The sequence below is a fragment of the Neodiprion virginianus genome, chromosome 5 (assembly GCF_021901495.1).
Source record: "Neodiprion virginianus isolate iyNeoVirg1 chromosome 5, iyNeoVirg1.1, whole genome shotgun sequence".
Classification (NCBI taxonomy): domain Eukaryota; kingdom Metazoa; phylum Arthropoda; class Insecta; order Hymenoptera; family Diprionidae; genus Neodiprion; species Neodiprion virginianus.
Genome location: NC_060881.1, coordinates 29,354,924 through 29,371,122, shown reverse-complemented (window position 1 = coordinate 29,371,122; position 16,199 = coordinate 29,354,924). Strand labels below are relative to the sequence as shown.

General features: G+C 35.1%; 3 protein-coding genes across 5 annotated transcripts; 2 read left to right on the top strand and 1 right to left on the bottom strand.

The window, feature by feature from the left end:
- The first annotated feature begins 222 nt into the window (after positions 1 to 222).
- Positions 223 to 5,096, top strand: LOC124304359 (5'-AMP-activated protein kinase catalytic subunit alpha-2). Of its 3 annotated transcripts, none has more exons than XM_046762445.1 (10): positions 223 to 327; positions 769 to 882; positions 990 to 1,131; positions 1,450 to 1,688; positions 1,816 to 2,022; positions 2,138 to 2,243; positions 2,475 to 2,809; positions 3,002 to 3,180; positions 3,262 to 3,424; positions 3,517 to 5,096. In XM_046762445.1, the coding sequence occupies exons 1-10, from the start codon at positions 321 to 323 to the stop codon at positions 3,606 to 3,608; spliced, it is 1,584 nt and encodes a 527-aa protein (XP_046618401.1). In that variant the 5' UTR covers positions 223 to 320; the 3' UTR covers positions 3,609 to 5,096. The 3 variants fall into 3 exon arrangements, with proteins under 3 accessions (XP_046618401.1, XP_046618403.1, XP_046618402.1); XM_046762447.1 differs by having other exon boundaries at positions 234 to 365; XM_046762446.1 differs by having other exon boundaries at positions 250 to 463.
- LOC124304360 (adapter molecule Crk) lies at positions 3,681 to 9,607 on the bottom strand. The gene is made up of 3 exons (XM_046762448.1): positions 8,766 to 9,607; positions 7,648 to 8,003; positions 3,681 to 7,101 (listed from the first exon to the last, which is right to left on the bottom strand). The coding sequence occupies exons 1-3, from the start codon at positions 8,798 to 8,800 to the stop codon at positions 6,617 to 6,619; spliced, it is 876 nt and encodes a 291-aa protein (XP_046618404.1). The 5' UTR covers positions 8,801 to 9,607; the 3' UTR covers positions 3,681 to 6,616.
- A 307-nt stretch (positions 9,608 to 9,914) lies between these two features.
- LOC124304357 (structural maintenance of chromosomes protein 6) lies at positions 9,915 to 15,830 on the top strand. The gene is made up of 19 exons (XM_046762442.1): positions 9,915 to 10,275; positions 10,471 to 10,663; positions 10,740 to 10,892; positions 11,017 to 11,261; positions 11,349 to 11,468; positions 11,630 to 11,760; positions 11,888 to 12,088; positions 12,334 to 12,530; positions 12,663 to 12,809; positions 13,038 to 13,222; positions 13,323 to 13,633; positions 13,734 to 13,953; positions 14,091 to 14,261; positions 14,380 to 14,567; positions 14,809 to 14,974; positions 15,052 to 15,165; positions 15,243 to 15,440; positions 15,517 to 15,650; positions 15,741 to 15,830. The coding sequence occupies exons 1-19, from the start codon at positions 10,165 to 10,167 to the stop codon at positions 15,778 to 15,780; spliced, it is 3,225 nt and encodes a 1,074-aa protein (XP_046618398.1). The 5' UTR covers positions 9,915 to 10,164; the 3' UTR covers positions 15,781 to 15,830.
- The last annotated feature ends 369 nt before the right edge of the window (positions 15,831 to 16,199 follow it).

Here is a 16,199-nt window from a genome sequence, read left to right as displayed (position 1 = left end):
CCGGTCATATTTTCAACATGCAATCATATCAAACTATCAACAAGTCCGAATATAATACGCGAATCAAACACACCGATTTACCGAATGACGACCAAGTTCGACGAAGTTCCGCGATCTTGTAACCAGCGATCGTCAAGTGTTGGCTGTTGCAGTGACGCGAGCGCCGCCCTCGGCGACGTTCGGAAGCTTGAAATACTCTCAACAGTTTCGAAGAACTCCACCAGGTAGTTGAGGCTAGCTGAAGCCTGTGCTCAAGTGCAAATGCGGCCCTGCCTCCTGGGTCAAAAATATAATATTTTTACAACCATGGATAGTAAATAATGTCAGGTGATAATACACGTTCCCACATCGCTTATTTACCTTAGGTATATTTTATGTTGCTTAAAATTAACAATGTTTCCTTGATCCGCGAACGGAGGTCATCATATTCGTCACCGCATGCATAATTGACACCCTTAAATAGGTAACAATCAATTATTCTTTACTTCAATTCAATTTTCGCTAATGAAAGTGTCAGACGACAATATATTATCGCATACCTGATTATATATCTATTATCATGTCATAGACGCAGAATTATTGACTGTCTTATTATTTAATTTTCAAATTTACATTCTCCTTCTCTGACTCCGTTCATGAATACACCTTTGCCTGTAATGGAAAAATTTTATTTATTTTTCTGCTGTCAGAGCCGTTAGCTAATCGAGCCAACTGCTAGTTGCTCTTCAAGTACTGGACTAATAATTGTGCCTTGAAATCGTATTTTAGGGCATTCAAAAATGACTGATAAAATTCAGTCAGGTCAGCCTCAGCCCATCGTCAAGATAGGCCACTACACTCTCGGGCCAACTCTGGGCGTGGGAACATTTGGGAAAGTTAAAAGTTTGTATTCAAATTGCCTTCGTTTCCTATTTTAAAACCCTTGTTACGTCGATTACTTTGCTTTGCTTACAAGAGTAAGCTGAATCTTTTTCTGATTTGTATTTTAGTCGGAGAACATGCGCTGACCAAGCTCAAGGTCGCTGTGAAGATCCTGAATCGTCAAAAAATAAAAAGTCTCGATGTTGTTGGGAAGATACGAAGAGAGATTCAAAATCTCAAACTGTTTCGACATCCTCACATTATTAAACTGCAAGTTTCATGCTGCATGATATTTTAATATAAATATACTTGCTTTTATTTTACTTGATACATGTTAATCTTAGCAATAGAGCTGTTTAAAACAATGAACTAATTTCTACTGAGCTTCTTTTGGTGTTCATGCACAAAATTACAGCGATTCCTGTGCTAGGTAATTTTAAAAGTTGCCTTTGATTATTGCCAGCTTATTATGACAACTTATAATGACTGGTAGTTTTTCAGATGATAAAAACTTTCCAGTTAATCTTCTATCTTTGTTAATCCTATTTTTTCTTTAAATTTGAATGCAGTTTCAATTTTTCAATACAGATATCAAGTAATAAGCACGCCAACGGATATCTTCATGATCATGGAATATGTATCTGGAGGAGAATTGTTTGATTATATAGTCAAGCATGGAAAGCTCAAGGAGCACGAAGCCCGAAGGTTTTTTCAGCAAATTATATCTGGTGTGGATTACTGCCACCGACACATGATTGTTCACCGTGATTTGAAGCCTGAAAATTTACTGCTAGATCATAATCTCCATGTTAAGATAGCAGATTTTGGTAAGAAATAACCATAGCTAACAATTTCCGTTGATAAAATTTGTAATACAACTAAAATTAACTGATGAAGAACTGTTGATTATAGAAGAAAGAATGATTCAATTTTATTTTACTGCTTAAACTTTAGGCCTATCCAATATGATGACCGATGGAGAATTTTTAAGAACATCTTGTGGCTCTCCGAATTATGCGGCACCTGAAGTTATCTCAGGAAAATTATACGCAGGTCCGGAAGTCGATATTTGGTCCTGCGGAGTTATTCTTTATGCACTGCTTTGCGGCACATTACCTTTTGATGACGAGCATGTGCCAACTTTGTTTAGAAAAATTAAAAGTAAGTTGTACGACGTAAGATTAATATTTTTACTGATTTTGCAACTTAGAGTTCGATTCATTCATCGAATCACACATGGATAGAGTTTTTGACGATTTATTGTTCCCATTTTCAGCTGGCATTTTTCCTATTCCGGAATATTTGAACAAATCCGTGGTCAGTCTGTTATGTCATATGCTGCAAGTTGACCCGATGAAAAGGGCTACCATAGAAGATATAAAGTAAGTTGTTCAAATTCAATACATTTTTTCAAATACCTCCGTGTCACAGGTCATCTCTTATTTTGATACCAGTAGATTCTCAGCATAATACATTATTTTATATGCATCATTGGATATCGAGAAAAAAAAAATCTTAATGTTCAATTACCAATTTCATTTCTGTCATAATTATTTCTATGATATAATGATTGAAATGGGTTTTATTTTTTTTTACCTTTCTTTACGAAACAGAAAGCACGAGTGGTTCCAGAAAGAGTTGCCCACTTATCTATTTCCATCACCTGTCGAGCAAGACTCTTCCGTGATCGATACAGGGGCTGTTAGTGAGGTTTGCGAAAAGTTCAACGTCAAGGATAGTGAAGTACATTCTGCGTTACTGAGCTGTGACCCTCACGATCAATTGGCAATTGCTTATCATCTAATAATTGATAATAAAAGAATCGCCGATGAAGCTGCGAAAGCGGAATACAAGGACTTTTACGTCGCCTCCAGTCCTCCACCAGTTGCCTTTAGTCCGAGCGAATCAAATAACAGTCCATTACGTCCTCATCCGGAGAGAATCGCTCGTTAGTATAAACCACCTGCTTTTCGAATCAAAGACAATTGAGCCTCTAATTTTGAAAAAAAAAATTTAGATTATCTATGTGCAACAGAGTTGAGAGGGTTTCAGATTTATTCCAAACGTCAAGAATTCAGATGTATTGTATAGAGAGGTTTCGTACTTTTGAATTCCTTGACAGTTGATTGACGTTTTTCAGCATTGCGCGAAACCAAAAACTCTCAAGGTGGAGCTTCAGCGCAGACTCAAAGTGGAGCAAGTGGTGCGAGCCGCGGAACACCTGTGAAGCGATCCAAGTGGCATCTTGGTATTAGGTCCCAGTCAAAGCCTAACGATATTATGAATGAAGTGTATCGCGCTATGGCAGCTCTCAATTTTGTGAGTGACATATCGAATTGCAAAGAGTCATGCGTCAACTTGCTAGTTTCAACTCTTTTAACGTGCCTATGTTTAATACAGGAATGGAAAATTATCAATGCGTACAGTGTCCGAGTTAGACACAAGAACAAAGTGACTAATAAATACAGCAAGATGTCTTTGCAACTCTATCAAGTAGATTACAAAAATTACTTGCTTGATTTTAAATCGAGATCAAGCGAGGACACAGAAAGCGTTAATGAAGGTTTGTTACCGACAATTTCAATAACTTATTTGCAGAATACGAAGAGTTTGATCCGCAATTTATAGCTACGTCTTTTCTTATTAATTTTACAGATTCTATGAATACCCAGTCGCAACTAACGGGTCACCACACAATGGAATTCTTCGAAATGTGCGCAGCGTTAATAACGCAATTAGCTCGTTAAACTTTCAAGAACGAAAAATAAACTTATCTAAAGTACAAGATGAAAGCCATTGATCCTTCTTCGCGGAAAAGGTCACGCGAAAATGGAGAGGATATAACAGAGGAAACTGAATGAACAAAAAAGAAGATGATTAAATTACCAATGTTTAAAATTGAACGCAAGTCAAATTTTTAACGATCGATGTTCAAAGAATGAATTGTACAAAACAAAAAATGAGGATCCGATTATTTATATTGTATGTATTAGCCGAAATTAACTTGATACCTAAATGGGGAATTTGGCGGTATTTAGCAGTCAGTTCTGTAAAAGAAAAAAATCTTTATTTTAATAACTAGGAATTTAGAGCTACTGTGTAGTGTGTATTTATATGTATATTATTTGTAAGCGGTAAAAAATATATATAACGTAACAATTCAATTGTTCGAAATGCATTAAATTTGTAGATTTTTCTCCTGAGTAGGTGTTCTTGGCTAAAAATGACTGTTACTTTTTATTTTAAAATCATGTTTTTTTATTTTATTATAAATTAATAATACAATTACTTAATTAGCTACCTACCGCGGCTTCTTTTTTTTTTTTTATTCTACTCATACATAATTCTCTATGTTATTTATCTAGTTTTCATCCTAAGCATTTTATTTTATTTATCGAATAACCAGCTCAAAAAAGAGTGTTCTGCTCCGTATACTATTATCAACCAAAATAACTAACGAAACCTGAATATACATAGGTAGGTATGTGCGCATGTTACAAAAATATACAAATATCACTTTTATTATAAACATTTCCCAGTCATAGTGATCATGTTCGGTTCTCCACACATTTAAACGCGCTGAAGGAATTTTTAATCATACCAAGCGAACAGCGATAGATAAAAGTATGTGGCATACTTTTACCCTAATAACATACACATTATGCGTGTCTTTTATACATACCTGAAACGCAATTTTTACTTTTATTCGTCTCTTCTTTTGGTCAGGATTTTTGTAGGATTGTAATTTTGTTCCTTTCCTTAGTGTTTGCATGTGATGTTAAGAAATGTATATTTTTTTCTTTAAATTTCACGGCTTGCAGACACTTTGGTTTCAGGTATTCATCATCTATGAACATATTGCGCATTTATAAATCGGTCTAGTTTATTATTGCGTGACGGCATTGTAGATCGAATAATCTTATAACGTTTAAACATTTAATTACTATACATTACAAGAATTTTTACCTATTATAAGTATGGTAAAACGTAATCTAAATATTATTTTATCAATTTGGTAAATACATGCCATATCATAATGTTATTATCATCTAAAATGGTGTTGTGACAATTCAAATTATAAATCTTAAGCACCAAAGACGACGAATAGTATACACAATGGCACGGTCATACACTATTTTTAATCTATACAAAATATGGCCAGACTTTTTCTGTGATTCTGCCAATGCAGGTGAATCGAAAATGGGAAAAATGGGAAAAATAGTTAAATTTAAAAATAAAAATAAAAAAACAGAAAAAATCCACCCACAGTGCTGCCTATTTTACATTCCAAGTTACTGACAATATTTGTGTCATCAAAACATACATATGTTTCGATCAAAAGAAACTTCACATCTTATCAGACAATTCTTACGTCGTAAGCTGATCACATTATTAATGATAATTGTGTATAAATGAGATAAAAAACAATACATTTTTTCTGCGTGTATGTGCATGATTATTTTGAATTATCGGACAATATACGTCCTTTGGTAAATAGATTTATTGCAAATGTGATTAGATTTGTGTTTTTTTTCAAGACTATACATATATTTGTGTATGTATATTATATATATATATAATTATTTTTTTTATATATGTACGAAAAATATGTGGCAATAGAATCATTCAGCTATTAGATATTTCCTTTCCCGTTATTTCAACCACAGTACTTTTATTCAATTCTTTCCTTATATTCTTATTTCTGATTAATACTGCACGTACTAACTGGAAGATTTTTGGGTTATCGCCTGTACAAATTGTTGAAGAGTGAAAATACCAGCTTTGGATATTATGAATAGAAAATACATTTCATCAATTTGTGCGTTGTAACGAACGAATGTAAGGAAGAATTTAGAGGTATCAAAAATAGCAAAATGAAATGAAATCTTGCTTTGTCTTTCCTCTGGTTCGTATTATTTTTATGAAAATGTTTTGGTCATTAGAATGCAGATCTTCGTGAAGAAAAGAAGTTAAGGTTTGGTATTCAGACTTTTCAAGTGAACGTTCTACAACCCTGACTTGATGTATTAGTGGCACGATTTATGGCTAACAAAAGACTGTCTATACTAATGCATGGGATATTTCGCACATAACTATACAATCACTTGTTGATTAAAGCAGAATAAAAAAATTAGTCGAACCCCAAATTAAATGCCATTTATTTAAAAATGTCGGATTGCGTAGAGCATTTGGTCTTTCTAACTTCAACTATCTACATATTAATTTTACGTAAGTATATTATGTTTGTACAATATTTTTCAGCAAAATAGGTTTAAATTGGAAGTTTCGTTGATTTAAAAAAAAAATTGACAACAATTTCTGATACTGCTGAATTTGGTAGATTTTTGTGATTTTAAAAATGTACTTCACCTTGTATTCAAATTACTAATACATTCGCAGCAATTTCATCGTCGTTGTCGAGTGTCCAGCAGAACTGTTCACTTTCATAAAATCAAGTACTAATTGGAATTATCAAGAACCGCCTAAATTTAAAAAAATTCACGAATATTGATATGCAATTCATATAAACTGAAATAGAATATATACGAAACTGCAAAATTGGAATGGACGAATAGAAATGATTGATTAAATTTTTTGTTTGCTTTTCTAATATTATGTAATAAATGACTCAAATATTTTTCCTGCATTAATATAAACAGCAATGAATGACGATGGTGATGATAGAGGGGGGGGAAAAAAAAAGTGCTTACGACGCAGCCTTCTAAATTGATTACACATTTGCTGCACCTTGGTTTCACATCTCTTGATTACCGTCGCCATTCTCACTGTCGACGAATTCGACATGCGTGAAAGGAAAGTGTCCAGTCTTGCCATGCAATTCACCCTCCCATTGACCATTGATATTTGTTTTAGTAACTTTAATCATGTCACCAACCTCAAGCTTGAGTGCCGTTTTATCATAAGCATTTGGTACTCTGGCTTGTTTAACCTTAGCAAAGGCAGGCAGAGTTCTCTGAATGTTAGATCGCCTTGGTATACCGGTTTGTCCGGTCTCTTGAAGAAGTAACTGGGATTGTGTCTGTTGCTGTTGCTGAAGTAAATTCGAATTCGAACTACAGCTACCCCCAGAATCAGGCCGTGAACTATTCTCCAACAATGTCATACTGTCCTCCTCGTATTTCTGGATGTATGGAACTGGAACAGATCCTGTTTGACCCACACTGTTCCTGGCTGTCCACCACTGCTCCTCATCCTTCGATATTACCGTCAGTATTTCACCTTTGAAGTAAATCAATGGAAATCTTAGTCGTCATTCAACTTGTTTTTTTTTTGTTTCTGTCTGTTTTTTCCTTATCCAATGTAACAGAATTCTATTTTTGTCCATTTGCCTACATTGAACCATTGTTGAATATCTTGGATACTGTGATTCATAAGCAGTAGTAAGAAGGAGTGTACGAGTCATTACATTTTTTTGCCCTCTTTGCATTCATATAATTCAACTATAGTCATAATTACACAACATTACCGCTTTACAAAGTTCACAATTTCATTCAACGAGTTGTGCGATTGTCTGTTTCTAATCACGGCAATTTTATGTCTATAAATATTTAATAAAAGAGAAAATTTTGAGAGCTTGTAAAAGTTTTTTAAGGTTGAACCCCTAAATTACGATGCTTTACAGGTTATTTATTACATTGATTTTACTGTCAGTGAAAAGTAATTTAGTGATTTTATAGTAATTTTAATGATATTTGATAATGATATTGATATATGAGAAATCTAATGAACGTAAGTTATACAGTAAGAGACAGGAAACAAAATTACCTTTTCTAAATGGTAAGTCATCGGAATCACTGCCTTCAAAGTCATACTTGGCAATAACTTTTTGAATCCTCCTAGACGCAGGCCTGATAAGTGACGTTGTATCCAGATAATGTAGTTTATAAAAAGCCAGAAGGTTTGGTATGTCAGGGAACATTTGATCGCCAATCCTATACCGTATCTGATCTCCTTGTTGTATTTTGTTTATAATATAATGACTAACTTTACTATCTTCCCTAACGCATAGGACAAAATCTCCATGGATAGTCGTACTGTCTCGCACCAAAAATACACCACTTTCTTTTTCACTCATCAATAGATCCGTCGCATCCTGCCTTGACATAGTACCAAAATACCAACTAAAAAAAGAAAACGTATTCAGTTAACATTACAATTATTTATACCAGAAAAAGACGTGAAATTAAGAACGTGAGAAAAATGACGAGGTTTAAGTCTGCAACGTTATTGTAACAATGCATTTTTAGAAAAACTTGTTATTTCGCAATTCCAGGAATATTATCTGACACTCATTGGTAGTTTCAAATTCATGTCAAATTCAAACTCCGATAGAACGAATCATAATAATCATATTTGGAAAAATCAATTCCATTAGTCATACTCAGGAAACAAAATATTAATTTTTTACCATCCACGTTCCGTGACATCATAATTACTAACTGTAATCTCGTGAAAAGTAACGAGCGGAAAAAAAATTGACAAAGTTAAAGAAAAAACAACGATAGAATAATTACGAAGAAGAACGTGATTCATTACTTTACGTCAATTTCATTTGTTCCTCTCCAGCTTCATTGTTAAAAAAATATCAATGAAATTAATAAAAATTATGGCAAAGAGAAACGAAGAATTCCGTAACTATGTTAAGCACATGATATGAGCTGATTGCGTGTTGGAGATAGAACTAAAAAAATAATTGTATTTGGTAAATGGATGTACGTGTGTGCATGCCGAATAGATTTGGGCAATAAGTTCTTACGGAACGTGTGTTGGAATCGAAATGCAACACAGAGGAATTCCGACGTACGATTACGAAGCAATGTCACGAGCGATTTGAGTCATGTATACACAATGTGCGATGCAAGTGACTTTGTAATTATATGTACCTGGATTTGTCATACTGGTCGAATGTAGCGGCCATCGTTGATTGCTCGAGTGAAAGGTTTTGTTTTAATTGAAGAGCCTTGAATCTTTTCCGCTGATTAGCCGATCAATTTGCAATAAACTCGCGGCGATAACAGATGTGGTCAGCCTGAAGTCGCATATCGAATAAAATCATCTGTTACGCTCTTGTTAATGCTATACGTTTCAACGGCTAGGATTCGACGCGTTACACGATTATGGGTACCGTTCTATTATTATTTTACTCCTACGGCACAAAACAAGTGCAACTCGCCGTGCGGAGTCTGCACAAGTGTCTCTTCACAAGTGACGATGATTGTACTTTCTTACGTCAATTTTTTTGCTCAAAAATTTCTGGTCGCACGTCTTGGTCGATGCTTGTTCGGCGTCTTTTTTCTCTCTCCGGATATTCAACACAAAGATGATGCACGTATAATGCGTAACAAGGAATCACGATGTATACGCTATTTATTGACACTTGATTACAACAAAGTAAGAAACTAAATAACCACCCAAGTTAGTCACTCGCCGCAAGAATTAAGACTGGGGCAATGCCTGTTAACGTCCCGTACTTATTAACTTTGCACAAACACAACACATTCTCGTCTCCCTCCCTGCCGAAGACATACTATTTTCAGGATGTCCTCGATAACGGAATAGTTATTTTATTGTCATCTATATACTACGTATAAGAGGTTCTCGTTACTTCGCTACATACACCGAATAATACATCCTCTGTTCCTGATAATTAGACACATTTCTTGTCGCAGTAGAGATACGCGACGACTTGTACAGCCACGGGCTTTTGTACAATAAAATACATCACGGTGTAGGAAGATAAACCTAGACCACTAGCTCACCGAGTGAATCAGTACCGAAGATGCGTTCGTAAAGACAACTTTTGTTCCGCATCTGCCGATCATGGTCAGCTTGGGTGCTTTCCACTTACTGACTCAAATCGACTTGTGTCGCTGTTTCTGGTGTAACCGGCCAATCTGGGCAAAGGAATACACCAGAAATAGCGACACAAGTCGACTTGAATCAGTAAATGGAAAGCACGCCTTCTGAGTCCATGAATTGAATCAGAATTTTAGAACGCAGCGTGAGAACTGAGAAGTAAAATCATCTGAAATGAAGACGCTAAATAGTTATGATGACGTCAATGTTGTACTATTCTTGCGTTTATGTGGTTTGCATTTTGAATTGACAAGAGCGCCGCTTTCTCGTGGATCCAACGGATAACATCGCGATATTCATAGAAGCTCTGTATTATGCGAGTTGGTGCGAGTCAATCGGAAACCCCAACAACGGCGATACAGTTCGGTGGTTTTGAATCGCGGTAAAGTGTACGATGACTTTTTTTGCTAAATAATCTCAAAGATTATGAGTAACGAAAGAAGAAAACGGAAAAACTCGGATCGCGATGCGTATCCGAGTAAGGTTGCCAGACGTTCAGTTTCTCAAGCTAATTCGTCGACAGATGAAGATATCACGGTATGTGCGATTTCTTATTCTTCGCAAAATAACCTCTTATCGTTTAATTTTTTTTCTGTGGTAATATTCGAGTTTCTGTTTGCGCCTGTTGATCTACGTCGCAATTATTTAGTGGGATTAAATTTCTATAGAAATATGTTTAATTAGCTGTTGCTAAAATTCGCAGTAGAAATTGATCATATAAAATTTTTACAGGAGACTACTGGAAAAATAAAGCGGATATTTGTGAGAAATTTTATGTGCCACGATGCATTAGAAATATACCTTAACAAGAATGTAAATTTCATCGTTGGGCGCAATGGCAGTGGTAAGAGTGCTCTTCTAACAGCATTGGTTGTAGGACTTGGCGCCAAAGCAAATACAACAAGCAGAGGATCTTCTGTCAAAGGTATTTTAGAAGCATATTAATATTGCGTACGCAAGATGTTAAGAAAAATGCATCAATTCTGTCACGGTATTTTTAGATTTTGTCAAGAAAGGGAGGAACAGTGCGGTCATCGAAATCACCCTTTGCAATGAAGGACCCATGGCTTATAAACCGGAGATATATGGAGACAGTATCTTGGTTAGACGTACAATTGGATCTGCTCCCGGATATAAGATAAAAAACTCAAACGGTATTCTTATCATCTTTTTTTATATATGTTACACATAATTTTAGATGTGATCGAACTTTGTTCTTCGAAGAATTGGACGTACGCACCATTTGTGTTAATTAATTTGTGACAATTAAAAAATCAGGCGAAGTAGTATCGTCCAAGAAGGATGAGCTGGAACGTATCATAGCAGAGATGAGTATTCAAGTGGATAACCCTATTTCGATCTTGAATCAAGACGTCTCGAGGACATTTCTTGTCACTGCTGGACCCAAAGAAAAATATCAGTTATTTATGAAGGCCACCAATTTGGAGAAAATTGGAAACAATTATAAAAATGCCCAAATAGCAAGTGAAGAGACCAGACAGCGGTTAATTGAAAGCATAGAGGTACTTCTAAATTTTCCTCAGTTCCTTTGGATTTGTTAAATTGCAAATTGGCGTAATAATTTATGAAACTTTTACAATTTATTTCAGCATCTAAGTGTCACGAAAAAAGAAATCGATAAACTCGAAAAAACTGTTCAACAGTTGGAGTCTATAGAAGGAGATCGTGCTCAACGTGAAGCTTTAAACAGTGAACTACACTGGGCACTTGTTAGTACTCGATATTTCTAATGGCACAATTCATATAATTCCGATTCCATTTCATCACAGACAATTGTCTATCAAAACTCTGCAAATGTACTTGCCAAAAATAATCGAGTTTTTTGTACCCAACAATTTGATTCGAGGTTTTTTATTTCTTTTAAAATTAGGCAATCGCAGAAGAACGTAAACTTAGCCAGATTCAAACGAGGCTGGAAGAGCAACAGAACAATGTGGAGAATCATCAAGAAGAAATAAAGACAAAAGAAATCAAAGAGAAAAGGATAAAAGCAAAAATCAAGTGAGTTACTCAATAGATTAATTGTTCTTCTTGTTCCTTTCTATTCGCTTCTATCTTTGCGTGTTTGTTCGATTGTATTGAAAATGCAAAATTAATATTTCAATATATTTATTCCAATTATCTTCAGCGAATTCAAAGAGAAAATCCAGGAAATTAAAAATGAGGCTGCAGGCAGCTCAGAAGCATATGCAACAGCAAAACAAGAACTAGTATCTAAGAAAGAAGCTCATTCTGTAAAGCACAAGGAATTGGTATTGGCACAGAGTAAGATAAAACGGATGCAACAGGACATTAACGTTTTACGTACGGAGATACAGCGGCAGGAGGCGTAAGAATTTTATTTTACATACCTATATACAACAGTGTTCCTATACTTGAAAATAATTGAAAAGTTACCGAAAATTGATCTAAAGCGCAAACAAAAAACGTCTTACTGACGTAAATTTTTCCACATGATATTTCTGTATATTCCTTGGGAGTGATCACGTATTCAAATTTGGAAAAAAAAGTTATCCTTAATTTTTTTAAGTATCCATAAAAACAAGGTAATGCAACGTAAGTATTTTTCCGTAGTGATAGCAATCAAGTTGAAAATGAGAAACGCCGAGTTAGGGAAGAATTATCCGAACTGGAAGAACAATTGAATGAAATTGACGCAATGTTGCTTACTAAACAGACAGATCAAATACATCGTAATAATAATTACAATCACCTGATTCAGGAAGAGCGTGCGTTGAAACAACAAATTGACCACAATGACACGATAATTAGTAAGTGGTGGCCCTTTATTCAATACCTTGTCCTTGTAAGTTTATTCTTACTTTGTTGCTTCAGCAATATTAAATTCCACTATTTTGGAAAAACTTGTGTAAAATAGTCTGTTATTTCAATTTTTTTTCCAGAAAAAATCAAACGACAGTTGAACGATTTGAAGCAGGAATCTGATAACGCTGTGACAATTTTTGGTCATAATATGCCACGCCTTTTGCGCCGTATCAAAGAAGAATATGACAGAGGAAGGTTTAAACAAATGCCGCGTGGTCCGTTGGGTAATTATATACTGTCTTAAAAATATGTTCCAAATATGTCATTGGTTTTATTGATACATGTACAATGGTTAGTGTTTTAAGAATTGAATTTTTTTTGCCAATCAACCAGAAAGTTTTGGAGAATTTTACCAGTTTCCTCTTATTTTAAAATACCTTGAAGCAATTTTATTTTCTGTTTCAAATAATGATAGCATTTCAAGTAAATGCTAATCACTTATGATATTGCAGGAGCTCATATAAAAGTTAATGATCAAACATGGGCAGCAGCCATCGAAAATTTTCTTGGCTTTGGAACTTTACGTTCTTTCTGCGCAGATAACATGCAGGATGCCAAGTTTTTGGGTCAGATAATGAAAGAAATCTTCGGGAATGAACATAATCCACAAATTTCCGTCAGTAAATTTTTTCACAAGGTGTGTACACATTTTTTCTAGTTACTTTTTTTGAGATAAAATTAGGGCATTTCGAGAGTGGACTTTTAAAAAATTATAACCGTGGTAAATCTCTTTACAGATGCATGATGTGAGTCAGCATTGCACACGCGCGCCTGGATTCAAAAATCTATTGGAAATGATGGAGATATCAGATCCTATTGTTGCTAACTGTTTAATAGATCAACGAGAAGTTGAGTGTATTTTATTGATACCCACCAGCCAAAAAGCCAGTGAAATGTTATCCGACAGACGTAAAGTACCTCGAAATTGTAAGAGGGCCATAACGCTGCAGGGTGATGAGTTCTTTCCTGATCCAAATTACAAAAGCTATGGTGGACGACATGGAATGAGAGCAAAATGTTTACAAGTGTCGACAAAAGAAGCTATTCAGTAAGTAATCTCGATTTTAATATCTGTATTGATTCAGTCACTATTTAAATAGTTTTTAAATTGGAATCACACATCGTCAATAATTTTTCTCTCTCTACAGAGCCTTCGAAGAAGAACTAGTCCTTGCTCAAGAACAGAGAGCGACAATACTTGACGAGCACAAGCAGATCCAGAGGAGTATACACCAAGCTAAAATGGATCTGAATCAAGTTAACAGCAACATTTCCAGACTTCGCTCAAACCAATCTAAAATAAAAACTAAGATCAACGAGCTTCGCGACAAGTCCGAAATTGATGAATCTAATTCTATTGCTGTATTTGTGAGTATATGTTGAAGATATTTGCACAATTCACTAGCAAAAGTACCAATATAAAGTGGTCAGTCTCTTCTTGAGGCCATCGTTGTACTTTTCATAGTACAAAGTCGCCACATGTATTGACTAAGTCGTTTTTGCAGACGACGGAAATGAATGAGTTGATACAAATAGTAGAAAAGGATTCGAAAATAGTCGTGCAACTGAAGAAGGAAACGGTTGGATTACAAAAAGAAGTTGAATCATCTGAGACGGAAGTAAAGAGGTGTAGGGATCTCATGTATTGCCTTGATATGAAACTTGAACCAATTCAGGTAATATTTTTGCTATAAATGTGGGTTGACCGTACGCAATAATATATCAATCAGTTTTCGAATAAGTATTCAATAAGCAAAAATCAGCTACTTGATTAACAGTAATTTTGTGTTACAGAAATTGATAAGGGAACAGGAGAACGAGTTAGGATTGTTGAGTATGAATTCACAGTATGGAGAGCGAAGGTTGTTAGAAGCTCAGCAAGCTCTACAAAAACTTAACGCTGATCTTGAAATACAGCAGCGTGTCACTGGCAAAGCAGTAGCAGGAGCAGCCAAACTTTCTGCTAGAATTAACACACAAAGGTAATTTAAGGTTTATTTTCGCAAAACGAGACTATTATTATTATTATCCAAAAATGGTTTACCATTAATTGTAGAATAACCACTTCCAGCAGGTTGCAATCAAATTTTTAAACAATATGACCAATCATATGTAATACATTTGTCAAATATGTAGAACCAGGTCAAAGAAAACTTGAAAATTATTTCGATGCTGAGTCTTCGGTAATTTTATCTCCGCTTTGACACTTATTTCTGCTTGTAGATCTGCCAAGACAATCAATGAGAAGCTAGAAGAATTAAGGGTAACTATTGAAACTGCAGAGAGGCAGTTTGGCGCTCTAGACCAGATTACTGCTAACTTGGAAGAAAAAAAAAAAAAGTATGAAGAAGTATCACAATTTGCTTCTGCCTTGAAAATCAGTAACGATGTAAGTCATCTCTCGTCTTTGACAAGTTTTCCTGAGATTATTTGTCAGTCTGTTAAAATTGTGTGTTCAATCAACAGGAACACTTGCAACGATTAGAGGGACGAAGACGCATATATCAGCAAATGAAAAAAGAGATTGGCACTAAAGTACGCCAGTCGTTCCAAAGCATCCTAGCTGTAAGACAATATAAGGTATAGACTTTTTTTCCGTTGCATGTACCCACTGCTTAAGTCGACGTAATTCTTAATAACTATAATTGTTTACACAGGGTAGTCTTACAATAGACCATCAAAACAGACTGTTGTCACTTGAAGTCAACCCTGCAGGCAGCGCTAAGAGGACAACCAATGATGCTAGATCACTATCGGGAGGTGAACGTTCATATTCGACTGTAGCATTCATCTTGGCCTTGTGGGAGTGCGTTAAACTGCCATTTTACTTTCTTGATGAGTTCGATGTGTTCATGGTAAGAAAATGATTAATTCGAATCAAAAAATTGCTAATTAGTAAATTTGATAAATTGTTGTATAAATAATTTATAGGACACAGTCAATCGACGGACTATTATGGATATTCTGCTAGATCATACGAGAAACCATCCAGCACACCAGTTTGCGTTTCTAACTCCGCTCGACACTTCGAGTATATTAGCTGAGGATTTTGTAACCATTCATCAGTGAGTAGAATTATAATCACGAGGAAGCTGTCGGTAATATTTAGTGTTAACTTGATTGAACATAGGTTACAAACCCTTATTTTTGTTCAGGTTAGCAGCCCCCGAACGGGCTGTAAATGGTGAAAATTGAGCAACTGCGACGGAAAAGGAGGAAAAATGAAAAAAAAAAAAATGGAGGAACAAAGAGATGTCCTAAATCTCGCCATGGGTCAAAGCATTGAATGGTTGGCTATACCATGTGTTAAATTTATAGAGTATTTATTATAGCAAGCGATGAAAAAGTTTGATTGAAGTATGTGGATCAGGATTTTTTTTCACCAAATCTTCTCAAAACAACAATCGAACGACTTCGTCTCATACAGCACTATGTATACGTAATAACATTTTTTTTTTTTTTTTGCTTTTTAATGTAACGAACAAAAGATGATACAGACATTCTCTGCAAATTCTGATAATATATTTACAATTCGGTAAGCCGTATGTGGTCCGAAATGGGAATTTTTTTTTTCATTTTTCCACTACAGGTATAGTAATGTCGCCACGACAAAC